The sequence below is a fragment of the Neospora caninum genome, chromosome VIIb, assembly GCF_000208865.1.
Source record: "Neospora caninum Liverpool complete genome, chromosome VIIb".
Classification (NCBI taxonomy): Eukaryota; Apicomplexa; class Conoidasida; order Eucoccidiorida; family Sarcocystidae; genus Neospora; species Neospora caninum.
This window is the reverse complement of record NC_018394.1, coordinates 4,044,633-4,062,351: the sequence shown is the minus strand read 5'-3', so window position 1 is coordinate 4,062,351 and position 17,719 is coordinate 4,044,633. Positions and strand designations below refer to the sequence as shown.

Below are 17,719 nucleotides of genomic sequence, written 5' to 3'. Positions count from 1 at the left end.
CTCCGGGCTTTGAAGGCAACGGGGGCCGAGAGAGAGAGCGCGGGATGCGCGACAAATCCCGGTCGTGAGTGTTTTTGAGAATTTCCCGCGTCTCTGTCGCGTCCTCGCTTCTCGCGGAAGACCTTGTCTGGCGATGCTTTGCGGCGAGACAGGAACGTTTTGCCTCAGAGAAAGATGCGTCATGTCTACAATGCACGGATGGCTTTCTTTACTTGCACTTCTTTTGTATCTCCCTGGAACCTTCAAACACTTGGGGGTGTACAGGGATGCATATGGCCAGACACCTTTGTGCCGACTTCGATGCATGCAGAGGCATGCCAGTCTCCTCTCTGCGAGTGTAGGGAGTCTTTTTGTTCACCTTGGATACCGACGAGATGACTTGTGCAGTGGTGATGTCTGTTATGAGTGTTGTGCTCTTCTCTACTGAAGGCTGCTTGACCTGTCCTTGTTTCCATCTGCTACATCGTCTATTGCTTGCTGAGTTCCTCGTGTGGCTGCTGATACTTCTAGATCACCCTACAGGAAGGAAAAAGTTTCTTGGTCCTACTGTGTCAGGCTTTTAGGCTTCTTCTCCCAGAGAAACGGCTGTGGTCAGTTCTCTCGTTTTCTGTCTCGCTTTTTTTTTGCAGAAGAGACCGAGGCGGCCGCCGGGAGAGATGGCGCTCTGTTTCATCGTCGCCACGTCGGCGATTTGCCTCTCGAAGATGAGGCGAGAAAAAGAGAAGAAAGAGCAAAGGAGAGGACGAGAAGAATAGCGGAGACGAAAGGCACAAAGTGGCCAAGAGAGAAGGAACAGGAAAGAAGAGAGAAGCGTTTCAGGAAGTCTGGGCTAGTGGTGGAGTGCGTCTTTCCTCAGGTGCTTGCGCGTGACGGACGTGCAGAGAGCGCGGTGTCAAGTGCTAGGTCCATCCTCTCTGTTCCTTCAAAAAGTGCTGTGTTTTTCGTTGTCAATTCCGGTTCCGTAAATTTCTGCTGCGTTTTCATTCAGTGTTTGTATCTTTCGGGCGCGTTCTTCTCCCTGGCTGCCCGATCTCCGTTGTCGCGCTGTGTCACCTGGCGCTCTCTCCGTTTCCCTCTTGTTCTCGCCTCCGACCCTCTTCTCGTTCGCCTTCTCGCCTTTTCTCTTTCCTTTCGCTCTCGTTTCTCTCGAAAGACAGTGGAGGCGGCTCGAGCAAAGACGCCCGAGAAATCGGAAGAAAAGAAGAAAGAGAAGACGAGGAGCGAAGAAAGAAGACCCAGCTGGAATTCTCGTTCTCTGAAGGGCGAAAAGTGCACTCGAGAGAGGCGGCGCGAGAACTGGAAAAGACAACGCGAGACAGAGAGAAGTCAACCGTTTAAAAAACGCGATTGGTGGATGCTCCAGGGATGCGCAAACCAACGGTTTCTCTCTGTCCACAGTCGCCTCAGCAACCGTTGTATGTATGTGTCGATACAAATGTGTAGAGTAACGGATTTCGCTGGCGATGAGGGTCTATGCCTACAGAGCCTTCCTATCCACCTGAACAGGGGCCGGGAAATGCAAATGCATACACAAAATATCTATCGATTTGTACGTGTACCCTCAGACATCCAGCCGCATGCCCGGTAGTATGCTTGTGGATGGCGGGGTGTCTACCGAACGCGATGTGGCAGCGCGGGCGAGAGGCGCCGGCGTCGATGGCGCTTGACTTGCGAGAAAAAACACTTTCTTCCGAGACCGGCCGTGTAGGGGAGAGCTCCTTTGGCGAAGTTCGTTTTCATCTCTTTCTTCTCTGGTTTCCCTGGCTGTCTATCCATGCACACATACGCAGATAGGCACACAGATGATATGCATATGTCTATATATCTATTGGTACACGTATATATATGTGTGCATCTTGATAAGTATGCAGATGCTTCAAACGCTTATCCATCGATGTTCCGTGTTCCGGGCTTTTTCTTCTCGACAACTCTCGTGTGTAAGGACCGTCTCTTGCGTGTGGGTTGTTTCGCTCTTTGCGCTGTGTGGCTGCTGCTTCGTCTCCCGTCGCGCCTTTCCCCCCCCGTTTTTGTCTACGTTGTCTCCTGTCTCTGCCTCGAGGCGCTCCGTTTCTTCCTCGCGTGCGCTCTCCATTTGCGTTTCCGCTCTGGCGTCTCAAGTCGCCATCGCCATGCCGCAACGTAGGCGTCTTTCCGCGTGCCTGCATAAGCTTCTTTTCCTTTTTGGAGTGCGCGTGAGAGGGTGTCTCCCCCACTTTTTGTCTCCACTGAGGCTATGGAGAAACCGTAGCCGGCAGGAGCGGCTGGTCTGCGCCGCTTTCCCCGTAGGCGTGCGCACGCACCGGTCTCGCTTTCTGCCTCGCTTCCGGAGGGGTTTTCACGCGTTTATGTCCGAGTCGACACGTACACTCGCCAGGCAGGAAAAAGGCGATTTCTGTCGTTCTCAGGCAACCCCCCAGAACGCACATCCGACTGCACTCCCAACTAAGAACAGCCCACAGTTCTCGGGTGTCTTGGTGAGCGTCCATGATCGTCCAGATCGCGCGACCCGTTTCTCTCGCCAGAGAATCTTGTGCACGCGTCTTGCGCTTCAAAGAGAAATCCGACTCTCCTACCAGGGAATTCCCAGCTAAGAAGGACTCTCCAGTGACATGTGCTTCAGCGCGCGGGGCGCGGTTTACGTGGTGTAGAGAGCGGGGAAAACGACTGAAAACGAAGCCTACAGGAGGAGCGACGGGAACAAAACATGCGGGGAAAACGAACGGAAAAGAGGCCTGCAGATGCATGTCGCCAGGTGCTCGTGCCTTTGAAAACTGAAACAGTTCATTAAGAGAGGAGAAAAGCGAATGTTCTGGTGCGGCTGGAGAGCCAAACAGGCGCACCGGCCCATGAAATAAAGTTTGACAAATACCTAGCCGATTAAAATTCAAGCGATTCGAAAAACGCGATTCATCCCCGGAATGTGTGCGTCTCTCGCGCCGGAGTCACCCTCCAGATACAGGTGTGCATCAAATATGTGTAGATATGCGCGCGCATCTGGAGACCTAGAAGTTGCGTTTTCCCTTTTTTGCCGGAAGAGCAGAGTGTTAACACTTGGAAGAGAAGTGGAGGCATGGAGAAAGGGAGTCAAATGTCTATTTCGGCGTCTGCGGATCAAGAAAGTAACGGTCAACCACGGCAGTTATCAGCCTTCTGACAGCTTCTCTATCGTCGAAGCTCGCGAAAAGGCCTCGAAGGTCAAGCGTCGACACAGGCAAGAGCCGGACGGCAGGGCCCTCAGAGAGAATCCCTTCGCTGCACAAAAAAAGGCGATGCGCACAGAATGCTCAAGCAGCAACAGCTCTTCATATCTCTTCAAACAATAACAACGCTATGCACGCAGATATATATACATATATACATACATATATACATATATATATATATATATATATATATATATATATATGTCGGCAGATTTCCCGGAGGGCGCGCTGCGTGCAAGTCTCCGTTTGATACGCATCTGCCTTGTGCTGGGTAGATTGGAGACGAGAGACGTCTGTTGGCCTCGCTCGATTTCATCTATCCTCCAGCAGTTGTCTTGCCCTCTCACCTGACCGAGGCAGCGGAATCTTTCGCGCACGCATGGGACTGTGTCACGATTTTATCTGCAACGTAGAGCTCGAGAAAGAGCCTCGGGTGTAGCACTGTCAGAGTTACAGGGCGAGCTGGGGAGTTTCTTCCGTGCCTTCCCTGAGTTTCCTCCCCTCTGTGCGTAACCGCGGAAGAGCCTTCCTCGGCTCTTCGCGTCGCCCGCCCATCGGCGTTGCGAGCTCCAGCCGAGGAAGAAGACGCAACGGCACTCGTCGAGGCAACCGAGACGTGCGCGCTTTCTCCCTCGGCTGGGAAAAACGGCGAGAGGGTCAGCAGAGACAGCGAAGAGGGGAGAGAGGAACGGCGTCGCCGGAAGACGGGCAACACGAAACAATCGATCGGGGCGACGAAGAAAAAGTAGATCTGCAGGGACCGAACGGAGAGCGGAGCCGGGAGGGGTGATTTGTGCGAGAGAATGCAACAAGTGTCTCCACAGAACGGCCACAAACACTCCACATCTGTCGGGTCATTCTCTCTGCATCTTTTGCCTTCTTCTCGCTCGGTCTCGGAACCCACGAGCGACACCCGCTGGGGTGATTGACGCTCGCTGCTCTTGCCTCAGACTGCGCCGCGTCCTCAAAAACCCAGAACGGCCGTGGGTTTCCCCTTTCCGAAGAAGCCTCCTGCAATGGACCTACGCGCATGCGATTTGACGACACGTCTCTTCCCCTGGGCGATGGCTGCGGGCGGGTCTTCTCTTCCGTCGCTTTCCCTAAATCGACGCGAAGGAGACTGCGGCCTGCGACGGACACCACGCGCCAGCCGTGCAGCGCCGGAGAGTCAAAAGCCCCGTTCCGTGCGTGCAGGCCGTGCGCGGCGGCGAGGCGAGTCGAGGCGTGCGAGGCGCCACATCCTTCGCCTTCTCGCCGGCCCAGAAGTTTGTCGGAACCAGGCGAGGAGCAAGAAAACGCTGTCTCGCGCATGTCCTTGTCTTCCTGAGACTCGCAAAGGGACCAGTCGCCGTCCGTCGCCCTCTCGTCTCGAGGCTTCTCGCCTGCGCAGGCGAGTTGTCCCTCGCCCTCCGACACGCGGTGGAAGGCCCGAGAAAGAAAGGCTGCAGCTGCATGCGACGCTTCGACGCTTCGCCGGTGAGACCAGCAGATATCCCACGACGCTCGCCCTGCGAAACCGAAAACGGGGGAAGTCCACAGGTCCGTCAAGCTCCTGGTGAATGTCTGTATAAATGCGTGTAGGGACATGACATGGATATGGAGAGAAGAAGGTATGTCTGGTGGCATGCATTTGAGACGTCAAGAAGATGCAAAGCGAGGGGGAAACGCCCCCCTCCCCTCCCCTCGGCGTGGAAGAGAGCGACAACCGCTCTCACTGTCTGAGCGTCGACGTGCAAACCGTTTTCTCTGGTGTCGGCAGTAACGCCTTTTCTTCTGATTCGCGTCATGACCTTCCCACCTGAGGCGCCGCTAGCCAGAGTCGCTTCGGCACGCAACGGCGCCTCGAGACGCGGTTGGCATCGTCGGCCGTTCTCCGCCGAACCTGCGAAGCTCAAACCTCCTCCTTCTCCCCGTCTCCCCCCTCCAGTCTGAACCGCAGACGGCAGCAGCCACCTTTCCGTCTCCTTTCTCTTCGCCCTCTCGTTCTCGCTTCCCACTCGCGCCCGCTTTTTCTCCACTTCCGCCTTCGCCGTCGCCTGCACTGCTGTCCCCACCAATGGCGTCTCCGCTCTGCCGGAGCTCAGCTCAAACTGCCCCGCCGGAGACAGACCCGCGGCACACGCGGGTTCGGAGGAAGAGCGCAGAGGCTCGGGCGACGGACACGCGTCGGCTGGTCCGTTTCTGTCTGTCGTCTGGGCCAGACGAGGCGCCTCGTTCTGACATTCGCCGAACAAGGCGGACCCAGCCGGCGAAGCTCCAGGGCGGGTCGCCCTCGCGATCTCTTCAGGCAGAGACAAAGGGAGACTGGCCGTGCTCGACGAACGCGAGAGAAGCACAGGCAAAAGAGAGGGTACGCGCGGCGCGACGGGGGGAAGCCCACAGAACCTCAGAGAAGGGCGTTCGTCGTCTCGCAGAGACTGCAGGCGCTGCAGGGACGCAAACGGCAAGCGCCGCAAACTTGAAGACGCTGAAATCGTGGCTTGTTTCAGCGCCGCGAACTAGACCAACGCACCAGTGGACACACAGACGCCCACACGCCACCCCTCACATATATAAATACAAATGAGAGAGATAGACCTTTTCTCTGAGTATCAAATAGCACTGAATGCGTCCATGGAGATGTGCGTGTACATGCATGTCGCCAACACGTCAGAGCTTCTTTTCAGAGGTCCAAAGGGCGACGTGGCGGGAATCTGGAGAGTCGCTTCGAGCGGTGCGAAAGACGTCGGAAACGCGGCATTTCACTCCCACACGGATTGACGCAAATACCAGCGTTTCGGCACAACACAGATCTGTGCATGTCGGTTGAGCTGTCTGTATAGCGCGCAGCGTGCCTCAGGACGGCGCATGAGCGCAGCAGGAAAAGGCGCGCGTCAAACGCGTCAGAGTCTCCCAGAGTTTCGCGTTTCTTCCTCGATGCGTGTTGTCCCTGCGTTTGCCCCGTTCGCAGTATACCCGCAAGTGACGCGCAAGAGAAGAGCCGAAGCGGTTCCAGAGCTCGGGCTGCAGGAACTGGAGGCCGTTCAGAGCGAGCGAAAGTAGCGAGAGAAGCGGAGCTGAAGAAGAGACAGGAAAGGAGAAGAGGTGACAACGGATCAACACGGCGACCACCCAAATAACAAAAGCAAACTGCGCGCGCAGCCGCACGGAGACACAGAGAGACGAGAGAGACGTGAGGTGAGCAGCGACACGCGAACCGGAGGGGTACGGCCAGGACAGTTTAGAGCGTAGAAAGGAGTGAAGAGGAATGGGAACGAGTTGAAGCAGCAAAAGCGGCAGCTGCGAACCACGAGGGAAAGTCGACCCTCTGCAGGGCGAGGCGCGGGGACCAGATGAAGAACAGGAGTGCGCAAAACACAGAGACTCAGACGGAAGGGAGGAAACAGGCGGTTCATCGATCGGCTACGGAGGCGGGCTCTGTACATACACCGCGCAGACACACTATGTGCGGGGTAGTGCTGCGAACGCTTCCGTTTTGATCCTTTTTCACTCTTCTCCCTTCCTATTGAGCGTCGCACCCGCTCGCTCTTCGTCGCCGCCGCTCAGTCTTGTAGTGTCCAAGGCGCGAAGAAGGCGAACGAAAATTTCTTTCTCCAGCTCGCTTTCTTCCTCTCCCGTTGCCTCTCTTTCCACTCCCCGACCGATCTGGTCGGTTTTGTCCACTCCTCTGTCTCCCCGTTCTTCTTCTTCTTCTCTTTCTTCTTCTTCTCTGCATCCTCGCTCTTGGCAGTTGTGCGGTCGATGCTCCTGCCCCGCTGGGTGGCGAGTCTTTTGCGCGGCCCAGCGGCTCGCTGTGGACTGGTCGGTCTCCTTCTTTCTCTCTTCCGCGGCTGTCTTCCCGCCTTTCTCTCTGGCCGCAGAAGGGCGCGAAGCCGCGCAGAGAAGCCGGCGCAGTGAGAGGGTCAAGAGATCCGCCAGCAAGTCGAGAAGGGTGGCGAAGGAGAGAGGCTGCACGACGGAACGAGAAGATTCGAGGCACGCGGAGAGAAATGCAGAAGCGCCGAGGGGGGCCGGAACAGAAACGGTGCAAAAGGATCGCAGAAACGGCCGGAAGAAACGCGCGAGCGGAGCGGAAAACAACAGAAAGAGGGGAAGAAAGGAAGAAAGGGGGGAAAGGCAAAGACGGGGAGAATGCAGAAGGGAACAGGAACAAAACAGGGAAAGACAAGGAAGGAGAAAAACGAAAGGAGAAGCGAGACCGAAAAAGAGGCGACACTCGCCAGCGACGGCGAAGCAAAAAGGAAAACGAAGCGAACGGCGGACAAGGGAGGAAGAAACATGAAAGGAATCGGAGGAGAAAGCACCGGGGGTGAAGTCGTAGGAAACCCGGACCTTGATGTTGTGGGAAACCGGCGTTGTGTCGCTTGTGAGAGTTTCAACTTTTTGCTGGCGTGCTCGTCTCTTCTGCGATGCTTCGTGTCCATCGACGTCTCTTCTGCTGCGCCTTCCGACGCGAGGCGTTCTCTTCGGCTCTCCTTCCCCTTGTCTCTGTTGGGACGCAAGAGCTTCCAGGAGAGCAGGGAGGGCCCGCGAATAGGCAGCCGAGAGAACTGAACAAAAAAACAGAGAGGAGGCCGCACAGCGAACAGAGACACAAGCGTGGAGAGGCAGAGTGCGGCACAGGCGAAAAGGCAGAGAAAAACCAGGGAACTGATCTGTCCCTCGGGCCGCTCCCGTCACAAAAGCGGAGCCGCGCGACGGCGAAAACAGCAAAAGAGGAACGTATCTGGGGAGGGGCCAGCGTTTCTCTTTGCATCCCTTTTTGCCCACCGTTCTTCTCGTGTTGCTCGACTGCGCAGACAGCCTGCTCCGAGAGAGAAGCCGAAGAGTCCGACAAAGAGGAAGGCGACGTCGAAGACGCAGAGAGGTCCGAGGAAAGCGAGGACGAAAGACGCGAAGGCGACGGCAGACGAAACAGGAAAGGCGCGCTGCATCCTGTGCGGGCGAGGGTCCAAACTGAAAGACGCGGGAGAAGAGGAGCAGAGGAGGAAAAGAGTTTGCATCCAACGCAAGAAGACACGGAGACACGCCCAAGCTGCGGAAAGTGAATCGCAGAATTCAACACACCACGCACGCCAGAAATTTTGTGGCAAGGCCTTCGCTGCTGATGAGACAGAGTGGGAACCGGGTCACGTGAGAGAGTCGCCAGTCGACGAAAGGGAAGAAATGCCTTCCTTTCCCTCGTTTGTCTCGCGCCTTAAAATCCGTCCTGCGCCCGGCGTCACCCCCTCTCCTGGCCAGCTGTCCCTCGTGTGTCTGGTTCCCCAGCAGATGAGCCGCTCTTGTCGTTGGTGTGCTTTCTTCACTGTCTCTTCTTTGCCTTCGTCATGTCCCGTTTCTCCTGTCTTCCCTGTTTGCTCTTTCACTTTCATCTTCCTCTCTTACCTTCGCTGATGGCCTTCTGGATGGCTCCGCTTGGTTCTCCCAGGTCTTCGGGATCTCTTCTCGCATTCTCTTCTGTCGCAACGCGCGCATGAGACGTCTCCTCTCGAGTTCCTGCTCTCTTCTCTGCCTCCTGGGACGGCGCCGCGACCGCGGGAGCGAAAAGCGCCCGAGGACACGCAGACGAGCTGGGAAGAAGGACACCGGAAGAGGAGCGCGACGAGCGAGAAGACGCAAGACGCGGGCTCGCCTCCCGTAGCAGGAGAGGGAAGAGACGGAAGAGCGACAGGGATGCAGGTGGACTGAGGGGAGCGAGAGACGAGAGAAGAGCCGAAAACGGGGAAGCCGACCGGGAAGAGGCGCACGCAAGCTGAGCGTGCAGCAGGCCGATCGTAGTCTCGAGCGCCTGAAGCGCAGAGCAGGCAGCTGTCCCTGGACAGGAAACTTTAGAGGAAAACGAGGAAGGGGAGGACGCGGTGGAGGAAAACGGCGGGACGGAGGCTGACATGCTTTGCCGCGTTTCCGTGTCTTCTCTCTGAGACGAGAGACGAACAAGAAGATGAACAGAAATCGCGAAAAGGCGCTGAAGGCTAGACCGATCGACGGCGAAGAAGGCGGGAGACGCAGGGTGGTGCGCAAGACAAAGAAGGGCGTGAAAGAAAGAAGGGAGGAGACGAGGAGGAGGGAACGGAAGGAACACCTGAAACAACAAAAACAGAGACCCAGCAAACGTTATCCCGTCCTGCGGGTACAGACCTCTCAAGCACAAATGAAGCCCACGTATATCGATCTCTCAATCCAAATGTACGTGAACGTAAGATTATATCAAAATGTATGTATATATATGCACGTAAATATATTTATTTAGAGAGGTTATCTGGATGCAGGCGAACACAGATAGACATGCATATCTACCGATGCGTGAATGACTCCATGACGCTATGCGTCTTCACGTGAGACGTTTTGTGGGGCGAGAGCGAGACACTCACCTCTTCGCGTTGGCCAGCGTGCGGGGCAAACGCGAGGAGAAGCGAGGAGGGTTTGGCGCACTCTCGCGCGTCCGAGCCGGGAGGAAAGAGCTGAGTCAGTGCCTGCAGAAAATCGGCGAGTTCTCTCGGCACATGGTGCCAGGGGGCGAGGAGGCGCAAAGCTGGCAAAGACAAAGACGGAGAAAACGAGGCGGAAGCGGAAAAGGCAGACGCAGGGAGCGAGTTTCCAGAGGGTTGCGAGTGGGTGTGCATGCAAACGCGCGGCAGGAAAGAAGCGCTGTCTGTGGGCCGGGAAGAAAAGAGAGACAGTGATAGGAGACGCGAAATCGCCTTCTCTGCTTGGCGTTGCAAAACCAGCAGAGTCTGGTCTCGACTTTCGACGAAGCCGAGGAGGGCGTCTCGCGTGTCTCCTGTTTCGCGTGACGGCTGAGACAGGGAGGCGTGGGACGAAGCGTAAGGCGAGGAATGCCCGGCCGCAGTGCCTGGCTGAAGGATCCCAGCCGAGACGCTCTCCGGGCCTTGCGCGGCCAGCCGCAAATCTGTGGGGAGGACGGCCAGAGACCGAAGGCTTCGAGTCACCTGCGACAGAAAGAAGCGAGGAGACGCAAGGCCCGAGGATGCAGAGACCAGAGGCAGAGCGCGGTCCCGATGATGATCGCGAGACAGCAGAGAAGCGAGAAGAGCAACAGAAAGCGAACTCTGCAGAGAGCAAGCCAGCGGAGAGAAAGAAGACGGACATCAAGCTTGGTGTCCCTCTCTCCTTGATTTAAGAGGCGACAAGAAGAAGAGAACGTGGAAGAAAACGACACAGCGAAGCGGCAAGGGGGTTGGTGGAGGCATGCAGACAAGCAGAGCGATGTTTAGACCATGTAGCGTTACTGTCACATTATAAGTAGTCCGTGTCTGCGTACAAATGATCCGCGATCCAGAACTGTATAACCCAAATCGAACAGAGACATTAGAGTACCTAGGATACTGATTGTGACTCCAGTTATGAGACACAGACAAGCAAGGTAGGAGCGGAACACAGAAACACAGCCGACTGCGGCATCTCTCACGTGCGCCAAACTGTTGAGTTCTCTGCTTCTTCGCTGCAAAGCCTTCCAAGCAGCCATGAGGAACTGAGAGTCGAAGACCTGGGGAAAACAGGCATACGGAAAAGAAAATATCAGGCGCAATTCCCCTTTAACGTTTCGAGTGGTCCACTCGAATTTCACACCGTGTTTCCCCTTTCTACACGTAAAAAAAGGCCCGCCGCTTCGCCTTCTGTATCAATGCCTACCTAAATATCTTTATCTCTGTCTCTCGCTCTCCCTCTGTCTATCTCGCCCTACCTATCTTTATTGTCCTCTGTATCGCTCTCTCGATCAATCTCCATCGAACTACCTCTATCTCTTTCCACTCCTGTCTCTGCCTGCTCTCTCTTCGGATCAAAGAAAACGATTGACTGTTTCTCTTTCCTCTGTCTCTCCAGGCAGTCCTCGTGTTGTCTCGGCCACGAAACCGCTGAGTCTGAATTGGTTCTTCTCGCCTCGCGAACGCAAACCGGCTCCACTTTCCTCCCCTTTTCCCCCTTTCTCTCTCGCTCTCTTTGGCTCTTTCTCTCTCGCTCGCACATAGGGCGAGAAGGACAAGAAAACAAGTTCGTTCTTTCTGACGAGTCTGCGCTTCTTTCCCAAGCCTTTCACCCGCTCCCCGGTATGCCAGAAAGCTGAAACACACTTCAAACCGTGGCGGTGTCGCACCGCAAGGAGAGGCTACGGAGCACTACTGCTCTTGTGTCTTTTCGCGTTTGTCTTTTTTGTCGAACACTCGCAGCACGCGAACGGCTCTTTCCTTGTTCTTTCTGTAAATCTAAATTCATCTGATAACTTTGGGGTATGAGTTGCAATGCCCTCGGTACCCCACCGAATCACAGGTGTCGCCCTAATGTTTATAAGCATCCGCTTCGGACTTGTCGCGCTATCTGCTTACGCGGAAGACGCTGTGGAAACGAAGCGTCTCAGTGAGACAGTCGAGAGACATTTTGTGGAGAGCCCGCGAAGTCTCCACGAAGCGTGCGCATGCGTCGACAACGGAGGGCGAGATGCCGCCTCGAGGCGGCGGCTGACCCAAAAAAGACGAAAAGAAGAAAGGGGGGACGGAAGAAAAGGTGGAGAGCAACGAGTAGAAGCGAACGGAGAGAAACGGAGAGAGACAGGCCCCAAGACGAAGGCGGCAGTTCGAGGGGAGTCGCATGCAGTTGCGTGGGAGCGGAAGGACGGATAGAGTCGGAAAACCGAGACGAACGAGGAGACAAGAAACCAAGAACAGAAAGTGAGGAAGAAGAGGAGAGGAAAGGAAAGACAAGTGAGGAAGACGGGAAGGCGCTGGGGAAAAGAAGAAAGAGAGAAGAGAGAGAAGCTAGAGCAGTGGAAGGAACATACCGATCGAGAAAGGGTAGCTAGCACGAGGCGCACGTGCGACGCGGAGAGTTTGTGAAGTCGGCCGTGATCGAAGAGGAACCTGAAAAATCGAGAAGAAAAGACGCAGAGAGGGACACCCCTGTCGACAGACGCTTTGCGATAAAGAGGCAGGGAACACAAAAATGCTTCGACTTTCGGGCTTTCATCGCTTGAAAAAGAGGTCCAAGTGCATGCGTGCACAAGCGAAGAACAGCCAGGATGATTCTTCGCGACCGTGTCGCGTCTTGCGCGGCGCCGCGTTACCTGAAGAGCAGACTCTGGGAGTTTCTCCTCACGACGGACGGATGCCCCAGAGAAAGCGCATGGAGCCCCATAGCTATCTGCTGGCCTGTCAGCTGGTGAGCCCGCTGCTTGAGCGCTCCCGACAACACCGCGAAAGCCGAACTTCTGCAGAAACGCACAAACGGAAGGAGGGAAAGCCTGAGCCGAGTCGCAAAGAGACAGGAGACGGAAGAGGATATGACGAAGAGAATGAAGAGAAGAAGAAGAAGAAGAAGAAGAAGAAGAAGAAGAAAGAAGAGAAGAAGAAGAAGAAGAAGAAGAAAGAAGAGAAGAAGAAGAAGAAGAAGAAGAAGAAGAAGAAGAAGAAGAAGAAGAAGAAGAAGAAAGAAGACTCAGAGAGGCCCGACGCGAAGATCTTGAGAGGTGTCTCGCTTGCCGCAACAGGTGCAGAGATGTGGAAGAAAACGCCAAGAAGCAGAGTCGGAGCGCGAGAAGTTCCTCAAAAAAACAGACGCACTGACCGTCTGCCTTCTGCGCTTCGACTCAGCGCAGAGAGAAGGAGAACGATGCTCTGTGGGGACGCGTCGTGCAGCTCCAGAACCCCCTCTTCTCCCCGGCGTCGTCCTGCCTTTCTCGAGGCGAACGTTTCTTCCTCTTCCGAAACCTCTTCTCGCCACGGCCTTCTTCGTCTCCCTCTCCCTCCCTCTGTAAGCTTCTCCAACTTCTCTGAATCTGCTCCATTCTCTTCGTCTCCAGGATTCCCACCGCTCGCCCTCGCCTCCTCCGCGACACCCCAACGTGCCTCGAGAGCCCGAAGGAGGACCGCAGGAATGTCAAGACGTGCCTTTGCAAAGGCAGCTAACACGATCGCAATGTGTCTCAAATCGTCTTTTCGTCCTCGGAGATGTCTCCGTCCTTCTGCCGTCTCTCCATCGGGTTCGTGCTCTTCCGGATTCACCCGACGCAGCGACATCTGCGTCGCCGCTTTCCGCCCCAAGAGAAGAAAGAGAGTTGGCGTGGACGCGGCGAGAGCGAGCGAAGACAGTCGTGGATGGCAAAGACTCTCCGACGCAGGCTCTGTCTCCCTTCCCGGCTTCGCACGCGTCCCTGCTTCTTCTGCTCCACCGGCGCAAGTCTCTTCGCCAGGTCCTCCTCTGTCTTCTCTCTCTCTTCGTCGCGTCCCCTCTCCTCCCCACATGTCCCGGCTACTCTCCTCACGCCCGCGCACCTCGACTAACCGCCTGACTGTCTCCTCTCTCTCTGTTTCTTTCTCTGTTTCTTTCTCCGTCTCCTTTTCTGTTTCTTTCTCCCTTGCTGCTGCGCTGCGGGACCCGCCTCCACCGTCGTTTCGCGCCGCCCTCTCCCCTGCAGGAGCATCCTCTTCTCCAGAGAAGTCGAGTGCGCGTGAGAGAAGAGACGCGTCTTCGCCCTCGTGCCGCCAGCTCTCCAGCGCCGCTGCTTGCCAAAGTGCATGCGCATGCAGGACTGCAGCCGTCACACACAAAGGCAACTCCCGGCGACGCAAGAGACTCTTTCGGCCGAGCGAGACCAGCATGCGGTGCACGTGAACCGTCAACTCCTCAACATCGCCTCTCTGTCTCCTCAGAGAGACAGCAGGCTCAACCGGAGACGAGGGCGACGACGCAGAAGAAGAGGGAGACGAAAAGGAAGAAGAAGAGATAGACGACGAGGGGGAACAAGAGGGAGAAGAGGACGGAGGACAGGAGAGAGAAGGAGTCGCAGACAAGCCCTGACGAGGAGTCGCAAATGAAGGGATGGACTGGGGGGACGCGGGAGGAGGCTGCGCATCGATCTCTGGAGAGGAAGTCCCTTTGTCGCGCCCCTGTCTCGGCCTGTCTTTCTCTCTCTCGCCCTCCTTTGCTCTTGGTGTCTCGCTTTTTGTCTCTCCTGCCACCCTCCTTCGGTGCACGTCCCCTCTCGAGTCTCTGCTCCACCCGGCGTCATCTGCATCATCTTCGGCCTTCGCGGTCTCCCAGCCCACCCCGCGGAGCACTGCAAGGAGGTGAGACGCATGGAGAAGATCGTCCAGCGAGGTGAGGGCCGTGTTTTGAATGTGAGAGAGGACTCGAGACGCCATGCGGGCGTCTTTCAGTTGCTTCGCCTCCACGAGGGCGAGAAGAATGTCGATCCACGGCCGAGCCGGGGTTTTCGAGACGTCTCTTGAAACACCATTCACAGCTTCTTCGCCTTCATTCGCATCGTTTCTCCGACTCGGCGTTCGATCTGCTTCGAAGTCTCCTTCCGTTTGCGCGCTCTCTCGCCTCCCTCTTTCTTTCGGGTTCTTCCTCGCGCTGTCTTGTGTCCGTCCTTCTTCTTCCCCGGCGGCTCGCTCTCTCGCTTCTCGCTCTCGTGCCGTGCTGTCCTGCTTTGCTTCCTCCGCTCCCTGCGCCCTCTTTGGCTGCCCAGCCCAGTTGCCGAGTCCGCGCTCCCGGGGAAGGTATGCGAGCGCACAGGCGGTGAGCGACTTCCAGAAGGCAGAGTCTCTCCGAGGCGCTGTTTTGTTTTTCGCTGCATGCAGCGCAACTTCGGCGATCTCCTCCAGAGCGAGAGCGGTCATCGGAGAGAGGACCACGACGCGCTCGCGCCAATCTTCTGGGCCGACAATGCCTCTTAACGCCTCGTCTTCTTCCGGCGAAAGCAGGCGCACCGCCTCTCTCTGAGACTGGTCAAGCACCTGCGCGTCTCTACGCGCGTCGTCGAAAAAGAGAGACGAGCGAGGGACATGCTTGCCTTCGTGCCTCTGGGGCTCGGCCGAAGACGCACGATGCAGAAACGAAGAAACTGAAACGGGGGAAGAAGGGGAAGTAGGGGAAGAAGGGGAAGTAGGGGAAGAAGAGGAAGTAGGGGACGAAAGGGAAGTAGGGGACGAAAGGGAAGAAGCGGAAGAGCAAGAAGCGACAGGAAGAGGAAAAGGGTGTTTGGCTTCAAAGGCCTCTCTAAGGAAAGAAAGAAGAAGCTTCTCAACACGACGATAACAGAGGCTGGAGAACACACGGAATCCGTGATCGCTCCGGATCAGAGGAGGAGACGGGAAGCACCAGTCGCGTCGCCCCTCCGCTGCGCCTGCCACGCAGAGGACCTCTCGGAGTCTCTCCGCCGTGCGTTGAGCCTCTTGTGCTTCCTCGATCCACGCTTCGTCTCTCGCACTCCTGTCCCCGCGGGAGCGATCTTCGAGTTCTCTCTTTTTTCCCTCGCCTGCGTCTCCGACATCGTTCGCGCTCACTCCCCCGCGGCTTCGATCGCCCCTTTCTGTGTCCCCATCGAGAGGCCAGGAGAACGGAGACAGCGCAGGCCAGCGTCTCAGCAGCGCGTTGGCCTCAGCCACTGCCGCGCTGAGGTCGCCGAGCTCCGCCCGAGAGGGCTGCGAAGAAAGCGGAAAGAGAGGCGACGAAGAGGAAGAAGGTGAAAGAGACTGATCAAGTGAAGGGCCAGACAGGGTGGAGGAAGAAGTCAACAAAAGAAGGCGAGTCGCGCTCGTCGCTTCTTGGGAGAGACACCGGCCTGCTTTCCTCGCAAAAAGCCTAGCAACCGTGCAAGACGCAGGAGCGAACGCAAGAGCACGCAGGCACCCCTTGCCGCTGTTTTTTCCTCCCCTTTTGTCTGTATAGCCGAGAGGTTTGTGCGTCAGGAGCAAATTTCCCTCCTCTGCATTTGTTTCCGCCCGTTTCGCGCGAGAGAAAGAGGCCGAAGAGCTCGCCGCGCCTTCGCCCCTGTCCGGGTTCGTCTTTCGCTGCAAGGTGCGGGATGACAGAGAGGAAGAGCGGGAAACCGAAGAGAGTACCGAGAATCTCCGAGGGGAGTCGGAAGCGCTGGGAATGAAGGGAGGAGACGAGGGATAGGACGAAAACGGGCGAGAACACGCGGCAGGAAACAGAGAAAATGGAGAGGTCAGGGGAGCAGAAAAAGACTGGACAGACAGTGAGTACGCAGAAGAGGAACGAAGAGAAGAAAGCGAAGGAGAGTACGGAAAGCGAGAAAACGACAAAGCGGAGAAGGAAACATAGACAAGTGCCCGAGGTTGGCACTGAAGCTCCGCCCGCCCTCTCGTCAAAACATCCGCGGGCTGTCGAGCGCGCTCCTCGTCACTGCAGGCTGCCTTTCTGCTGTTCGCTGCATTTTCTTCTTCCTCTCGCCTTCCCGCCTCTCTCTGAAGAGAAGACGGGCACGGAGGAGGACGAGCCCATAGTGTAGAGAAAGAACACGAGGTAGAAGAAACGAAAGGAAGAGCAAAGAGGAGGCTTGGGTCACTTGCCTCGAATTGTGGATCTCTTCTCCTTCGCCCTACAGTCGGAGAGAGAGAACACGAGACGGGCGAAAGCGAGGAGACGGCAAGGTGAGCCGTCCCCGCAGCGGAACGCTCCGGGAGCCGTCTCTCTGTGGCGAACAGAAAGGGAAAAGATGACGCCTGCGGCAGTGCATGCCGGCCCATTGAAAAACGCAGAAGATCACCGAGAATAGGGGCTAAGCGAGGGAGAAAAAAAAGGACCGAAGAAGAAGAAGAAGAAGAAGAAGAAGAAGAAGAAGAAGAAGAAGAAGAAGAAGAAGAAGAAGAAGAAGAAGAAGAAGAAGCGAGGCAGGCGATGTTTTTTCAGCGGCAGGTTTGGCTGCGCGCCAGGCGCGGAGGAAAAACCCGGGGAAGTTGCGGGAAAAGAGAAAAAGAATAGGGTAAAGATGACGGGAAACGCGCTAGGCAGAGTCAGAAAGAAGGGGGAAACGCCCTCGAAAGGCGAGAGAAATTCCAGGAAACAGAGCAGCGGAGAGACACTCTGTTCCCGAGAATGGAGACAGGGAATAAGCGAAAAAAAAAACAAAAGCGAACGCAAAAGAAGGGTGACGCGCCTTTTCTACACTTCACCAGAAAGGGTTCAGGCCGTTGTACGGGAGAACAAAAACAGGATCGATCTTTCTCGTCCGGTGACTCCGTCTGTCTCCGTCTGTCTCTCTGTCTCTCTCTGTCTCTCTGTCTCTCTCTGTCTCTCTGTCTCTCTTGCCAACGTTCTTCTGTTGATGAGATGCTTGTCGCCGCTGTCTTTGCTCACTCTCCCCAGTACAGCCTCAGAAGGACACTGCTGGATTCGCCGGGTTTTCTTTGTTCACTGATGGCAACGGAGAAAAAAACGTTTTTTTTCAGCTCCTTTCCCGTTTCCCAGGAAGATCGGTTGTTTTTCTCTCCGTGTCTTTCTCTCCAGCGCCGGGGCTGTTCGCTTCACCCCCAGTTTTTCCTCTCTCTTTGCAGAGCATCAGCAAAATTGCTCGACGAAGCTTTGCGTAGAAGCGTCTCGCCCGCGCAGCTGTGTCTTGCCGGAGATCCCCGCCTGGCCTCTCGAGCACCGAGAGGCAGTTGCCTCCATAGCGACTCTTCACACCCTCTACCCCTCTTTTCTCTCTCTCTTCTCCCTTCTTTTACAAGCCGTTTTCAGCTCTGGGCCTGGTCTTT

The 17,719-nt window shown here is 56.2% G+C and overlaps 1 protein-coding gene across 1 annotated transcript; it reads right to left on the bottom strand.

Moving 5' to 3' along the window:
* Positions 1–3,092: 3,092 nt before the first annotated feature.
* On the bottom strand, positions 3,093–16,466 carry NCLIV_028930 (conserved hypothetical protein; the record flags this gene model as incomplete). The annotated part of the gene is made up of 16 exons (XM_003883088.1): positions 3,093–3,252; positions 3,551–3,954; positions 4,230–4,711; positions 5,002–5,629; positions 6,159–6,259; positions 6,722–7,151; positions 7,536–7,753; positions 7,974–8,159; positions 8,589–8,991; positions 9,575–9,735; positions 10,542–10,710; positions 11,549–11,680; positions 12,001–12,079; positions 12,283–12,426; positions 12,783–15,643; positions 16,449–16,466. 16 exons carry the CDS (start codon positions 16,464–16,466, stop codon positions 3,093–3,095), a joined length of 6,576 nt encoding a protein of 2,191 aa, XP_003883137.1.
* Positions 16,467–17,719: the final 1,253 nt, after the last annotated feature.